Genomic DNA, 7,368 nt, shown 5'->3' with positions numbered 1-7,368 from the left:
CGTTATAGCCTAAAACCAGGCAGGTACTGTATGTTGATGTACCACCTAGGTTACACAAATTATTACACTGTACCTGCCTGTGTAACAGCAATGTAATAAAGAGTTAACATTTCGGTTGGTAACTTGAACAGCATGGACCAATCAATATTTTCAGTAGCCTACATTGGTATTTTGACAGCCTAATATCCTGAGGAATCGAATCCAATTTTCAAGTCTGCTATTCCTAAATCCCTCGCGCGGCCAGTCGATTCTGGAGAGCAGCTGAGACATCACCTGCAGCAAGAGGGCGGACGGCACATTTTACGACTGCAACGAAAAGGATTTGAAGGGATGCATGTTTGTGAAGTCGGATACAAATTGTCTAATGGAGCACAATTAGTAAATGAGAAATTGCAATCGAACATCGGCATCCTCACGCGGTTGATGCCAAGTTAATTAGGAACTGAGGATAGCACAAGCAGCATTTTTTCTGCGTAATTCGCAGCAAGAATTCAGATTTGACACGGACAGTATACGGTGAGACTACGTATTATGCGTAGGAATCGATCGCAAAACATTTCCTGGATCCTATTTCGGCGTTGAGAAGGTAAATACTGTCAGTGACTACAGATGATCACAGGTCCCCCCCCCTCCCCAACAGTACAGAGGCTATCAGGCTAATGGTAGCCGCTGCGAGTCGTGCGAAGAGCGAGAGACCAAACCCGGAGGATTTCGGACAGATGGAATAGAAAGAATGCTGCTCTCTCAAAATGCATCACAGTAGACGGATAACAAGCTGACTCCAAACAAATATACAGCAAACTTTCAACGCTGATATGACGCTGGGGTATAAATAAGATGTTTTAAACTGTCCGAGAACTGACAAAATGCATGTGCAAACCGATCAGCTGGATTGTTGAAATGACTTGGTTGGCGCTGACGCTGTCTGATGGCTCAAACTGCATAATAGACAAATGGCATTTTATTTTGCGTCGACTTGACGTTTGGACCTCCAATATTGGATCAGTTGTCTAGCTAGAAGTTCGGATGAAAGTAAACAACTGGTGCAATGTTAAACTACATGGTCCGGAGCGTAATGTACTATTCGTGCTGAAGCGTATGGGTCCTGCGTACTCAAGCTCCCGACTCCCACACAAAAAGGATTGTCTCTGTTGCGGGGGGTGCAGTGCAGTAGCTGCCACAGCTCCACATCTGGCTACTGACTGGATAGTTAACTAGCTAGCTAGCTAACTGTTTTTCCTCTTGGGAAGCTAGTGAGGTTGAATGAGTTTCTGCATCATTCGAGAGAAAGATTGCTTTGTGAAATCACCTCGGTGGTTATCGTGTTCCGAAGAAGGGACCTGTATTTTGGACAATATCTGAGATCAATCGAACAGTTTCAAGTGGTTCACAGCTGTCTTCTTAGCGAAAACACATAAGGACTTTGCGTAAGTCACGTATTTTTAAAGGCAAAGATAGGGTGACATTGCAGTCTCATCATATTGGATATAACGTCGCCCAACAAAAAAAAGTGAAAGTGGGGCATTGTCCGTCACACGTATTAACGCAGTGGGATTTGTACGTCTGGTCGGCGTTTCCCCCCACCCTTCCCTTGGTGACGGTGATGGGTCGGAAGCGGTGTGTCGGTGCAGATTGTTCCAAGATGGCGGCCGGGTGCTGCGGGGTGAAGAAGCAGAAGCTGTCGGGATCCCCCGGGTCGGGGGGTCCTGGCGGGGTGGGGGCGGGAAACGGAGTGGCAGGGACCGGACATTGTGGATCGGACTTGGGGATTGGTTCCTCCTCAACTGTGGCGGCAGGGAACATGAATCGAGTGAACGGCCTGGGGTGTCCTGGGGGTAGTAGTAGTAGCACCAACGCGTTGTCCCCAACCCCGGGAGGCTACAACTCAACTGGCCTCTCCCCGAATCTAAGCCCGGGATCTGGTTCGGGAAGTGGAGGCAGGAAGATGGTTGTTTCGGCGGAGATGTGCTGCTTCTGTTTCGACGTGCTTTATTGCCATCTGTATGGATACCAACCTCCCCGAACACCTAGGTTTACAAACGATTCCTAGTAAGTTTCGTCCTAATATTATGTTGTTAAGTAGTAGCTACTAGTGCTAACGTTAATGACTGAATAAGCAATAGTATCGACTGTGTAGTAAAACGTTCTTACCTAACGTTAGCCAGCAAGTTACAGCAAGCAGATAACGAAACAATTGTAATGTAGTAGTGAAAATAAAAGTCAGTTGGTTGAGCTGTGCAACTTTCGTAAATTAATATATTGCTGCTGCTACTTGGATAAAGTTTACTTTCACTGGATGGTGTGGTGCTTACGTCCGCTAGCTAGCTCAACAAAGAAAAACAGTAGCTAGTTAGCATTAAAGGCTACGTTAGCATGGTAGCCAGGAAGGGCGAGTTTCAACTTTACAGTTTAGAAAGTTTAGAAAACACCACACAATTGTTGTGTTACGGCGCGTGGTGTGTTTGTAAATTTTTTTCTGTGTTCTGAAAATGACACGGCTTGATTATATTCCTTCATCCAAAGTCTAGATCTAGAATTTAACTAGCTGCCTTGTCTGTGTCAATCGACCATGACAGAGGACGGGTTCCCACTAGATAGGCCAGCGGCAAAGTCAAAATTGGATATATCGTATATTGGCTGTATCGTATAAAACCAACATTTGCCTTTTTGGTCTTAGTTCAAGGTTACGGTTAGGCATACAGTTAGCAGCATGTCTCATAAAGCCTCATTACACATTGACTTGCTAGATGTGGCAACACCAAAGATGCTATTCGATACGCAAAGAAAATGTGAACCACACCGACGGAGTTATACCTGACAGGTATAATCGACGATACTGATCAGTGATGACACACAGGGGCCTACGATTAAAATACGATCTAGCCTGTGTTTCAGATAACTATTTGATGCAAGGACTATCAGGCTGTGAGATTGACTATACCTAACTACATTGCTTGTTTACAAAAACCATAAGGATTAATTATAGAGAACCCCTCTAGTAATTTAATAGGATATGTCATAAACCCTCAAAGTTGCAGAATTGATTCAAAATGGCAGCCATATTGGTCAGGGAGAAATCCAAACCAGTCTATTTGGAATGAACAGCAGTAGAGGCATAGTCCTGATTTTACTTTTGCAGGAAAATAAATGTAAGTCATGTGTACATTGTGTAATATAATTATTGTCATATGATTGGGTTTTGGGTTTATACACGTTATGGGTTTTATATGCGTTTTCTGTATAAATAGCCTCTAAAAATATGTGAACAGACCATAAATGTAAACAAAAAAAAAATATATATATATACAGCTTTCCAATAAAAAAAAAATAAAAAAAAAAAAATATATATATATTGGAAAGCTGTGAATGATATTATATGATGCAATATCAGTACTTATTGCATTTACAACTTGTCTAAATCATATAGACAACTGATTTGACAGTGTATGGCTGTGGATTGACTACATTGTTTGAATGGAATGTTATATTGGCAGTTAATTTGAAAAATGTATGTAATCATTCCTCTAAAACTGTCTGACTAGCTAACAAACATACAGCGCAGATAAATTCTCCAAATGCATTTTCTTTTTTTTACACTGTTTTATCACAGCATTGTTAAGCCATGGTTGACCAACTCCCTGACCAACATGGCTGACCTTTGGACCGTCATGAAGTTTCATGTCCATTCTAGTATTCTTATTAGTAGCCTACAACCTTCGTTTTGGTTTATGATAGGGTAATTTACAGTTGTCCTAAACTCAAGGCATAATTGACAGTCTTCATCAATCCATACAGCATTGAATGTAATAACCATTAAAAATCTGGACAGCTTCTACATATTGTTCATTTTAAAGGGGGTTTGTCCACAACACATTCATGAGTAGAGACAGTATTTTATGCAATATTAGGCCTACATTTACCAATGGCATTGTGTTAAAATCCCAATATGTGTATTTTCTGTTGGTAATGACAGTCTACACACTTAGTTAGGCATACATTGTTACATCATCAGTTATTAAAGCCAACCTAACAGCCAGAGTAGCTTTAGGGAGCTGTTGTCATGATGGCCTTTCCTTGCTCACAGTAAACATTGGGATGCTATTTTTAATGAGATGCCAATGTACTTTTCTCCTTTAAGGCTGTAAAAATGGTAATTGGCCATTGCACAGCTAGGTAACTGGGAGGCATTCTGTGCATACTAGTGTGCAAGACCACATTTTAACAGATAGGCATGTCATTTAAAAACCAAATATGGCTCTCAGCCACCTTTTTGTAGCATTGTTACTACCATATACATTTCACACGGACTCTGTCTATACACACAAGTGTTTATTAGAAGAAAAAACTAATGGGTACACGCAAGTGTTAACTAGTATATTAGTGCGTGCCTTCATTTCAAAGTAAAATCAACATCCTGTCCATTATTCTATATCAATGTAGATGTTAGAAACATTAATGGGAGGCCTGGAGACCAACTCTATTGATACCATTCATTTCAACATTGTTTTCTTCTTTATAGCAAATCCTGACAACATGCAGTCATTTCTTCCTTACTATATTTAACACACCACTTTTTTCGAATGTATAATAATTACCTGCTTAAAACATACTTATGCGTCAAGGCATTTTGACATTTTTTTGTTTGTTGTTAAGGACAATAACGTATGGCTATCTTATAGATACAGAGTTTTGCCACCCGCCTTTATCATCATGCCTTCTGGAAATGTCCAGACATATGTTTCTATAGATATGTAAGGGAAAGGGTGCATATTTAACATATTTATCTCTTTGCCTCTCCCTTTTAGTTTTTTAGCAGACGCTCTTATCCAGAGCGAATTACAGGAGCAATTATGGTTAAGTGCCTTGCTGAAGGGAAATGTCGACAGGTTTTTCACCTAGTCGGCCCGGGGATTCAAACCAGCAACCTCTCAGTTAATGGCCCAACGCTCTTAACCACTAGGCTACCTGCCGCCCTGCTAGGCTACCTCACACAAATGCATAAGCCGGATCACACAAAGTATATGCTTCCCATTTTGTTAATGTTGGATAGAGGAAGAGCAGCGGTAGAGCCATTGATTGAGAGTTGGACACTTGATTCCATGTCTCCGTTTACACACGCAGGGATTTCTTGACTTAGAGGTCTATGTATAGACTTACTAGTGTGAGAATCCTGGTAGCTGTTAGTTTATTGGAGGTGATTTCCCCTTGATTCCTAAGTACCAGCTCAGTGTCTGTTTAACAGTGAAACTAATTCAGCCTCACTAGACAGTTCTGTCACAAGTTGAACATCTTGTGTATGTTGGGGATACTCCGTATTCACCCAGTCTGAATCAGTGTGTTTTGTGAGTGTTACATGAAGCGGTAACCTGATAGTGCTCAGGGCCATGGTGATGATGCACTGTAATCTGTTTATCCGTTTGATGCCCACTGTCCTAGGATTTAGGGGTCAAGTGAAAGTTCTGCCTGATGTCAGAAAATGAGACCGAGAATCCAAGCAGAGTGTGGCAGATGGAAAGGGGTGGAGGAGGTTGAAAGCCCAGTTTCATTTTCCTTCAATGGGAATTTCCATGTGAGATAATTATTTGATATCAAGTTCCGCTCTTTTGGGAAGATTGAAACAAAACCTGAAAAAAATGTGTTGGGCTGTTTTTCTTCAATCGAAGGCATCTCATACATTCATATGATTGTTTGAATTTACACATTGTTAAATAGGGAATTGATCACCCAGAGGTAGTTGTTTGCAACATGCTTGTAATGTTGGGCGGTAATGCAGAGGGAAGAGATGAGTAATGCCATGACGGGTATATTAGAGGCAACAGCATACACACATGTTCAAGCCCCTCCCTGCTGTTCTAACATTAGTATGGTACTAATACAGAGAGTGCTGTCTGCAATCTCTTTCCAGCTATGAAGACAAGGAACTGAACACCGCTCTGCTTTTCTATATTTTAACACCGGTGTCATCTTTATGCTAATTTTAGATTTGAAGGGCAAGGGCTTTCCCTGTGTTGAGAGACTTCACTCAGTTCCTCTCCAAGTCTACCCCCACTTGCATTAGCCTATACGTCTAAAATGGAGATGGGAGTAGTCTGATCCATCCAGGCCAGTGTGTTTACCACCAGGGGGATTCACCTAATCAGGTGGCGTGGATCAGCTCCAAGAGGAGGGTTGTTGCCATAACCATGGCTGTATAATAAAGCTGCTCTACCGAGGCTCAAATGAACATTAAACTTACCCCTGCACCTCAAGCCTCGTGCTTGATTTATTCTAGACTACTAGAATGTGGGAGATGAACTGGGCCTGCCACGTTGAAACCGAGTGCCACACACAACATGGTGGTTTCTGCTTGAGGAACTGATGATGTGAGGAACATGACACCAGCCCCTCCCACACCTCATCTGATCTCTGCACACACTCCTGCCCACAACACCAGCTCCACCTGTGACCCATAAATCAGAAGCCAAAGGAGTGTAATATGTGCCTATATGCATGTGACTTACGACAATTTTGAATCTCCTGAATAATTGCCCCCTCAGTGTGAAAACTGGCACTAAGCTGGGACTGGGTACTATAGTGCAATGTGTAATTGTGACTATGGTGGGCAGTGATGTCATCAGGACTGATTAGTAGTCAGTCTGCAGTGGAAAGGTGTCTGTGTGTGAACTGGGCTCCAGATGTAGCAATGCGCATTAAAACGCCCCCTGCAGCCTTTTCTAGTGTTTCCACTGTTTGGGATGGCACTTATTTGAATGGACTGATTGGTACAGAGGAGAGGATTTGAAGCACCTCCTAAAACATTTCATGTGATGACATACCTCTTGATCTGAACTAATATGTACCTGTCAAGTTCTTCCATTTGGTTCGTTCCACGTCAAAAATCACCAGAAAGAGGTTTGACACCCACCATCTTAGATTGTTCTGAAATACTTTCTGTTGTTAGAAACAGATAAGAATAGCATTCCTTTAACATTATTTTTCCGCAGCACCATACTACTTGTTAGACATAGAGAACTGATACTGTATACTCGTTGGTGTGGTGGGTTTGGCTTGGGTATGGGTGGTCCATGGGTGGTTTTTGACAATTTATTTGGATTCCTCATGTCTCAGTCATTGATAGAAAAAAAGTTGGGTCCCAATCGAATGTTGAGTACTATATTTATTAGATATGTCCTATAAATTAAAAGGGCCAATTTCTCACAGATCAAATAATATAAAAAAAAAAAACAATGTCGCAGGAATGCTAATCTTATCGGTTTCTAACTATATATATATTATTTCAGAACAATCTGAGATGGTGGGTGTAATGGCTTGCTGAAATTTATTTGACTTACTCACTGCTTTAAAATAGGACTGAGTGACTAACTGGGC

General features: G+C 41.6%; 1 protein-coding gene across 1 annotated transcript in view; it reads left to right on the top strand.

Moving 5' to 3' along the window:
* The first annotated feature begins 350 nt into the window (after positions 1-350).
* LOC106563512 (AMME syndrome candidate gene 1 protein) overlaps positions 351-7,368 on the top strand; it is a 33,126-nt gene continuing 26,108 nt past the window's right edge. The window contains exon 1 of the mRNA XM_014129165.2: positions 351-2,049. Within this exon, the coding sequence (XP_013984640.1) occupies positions 1,604-2,049 (446 nt within the window). The 5' untranslated portion in view covers positions 351-1,603. The remainder of the gene's footprint in view (positions 2,050-7,368) is intronic.

Source organism: Salmo salar, chromosome ssa11 (assembly GCF_905237065.1).
Source record: "Salmo salar chromosome ssa11, Ssal_v3.1, whole genome shotgun sequence".
In the NCBI taxonomy this organism is placed as follows: Eukaryota; Metazoa; Chordata; class Actinopteri; order Salmoniformes; family Salmonidae; genus Salmo; species Salmo salar.
The sequence above is the reverse complement of the archived record's forward strand: the minus strand, read 5'-3'. Positions and strand labels throughout refer to the sequence as shown.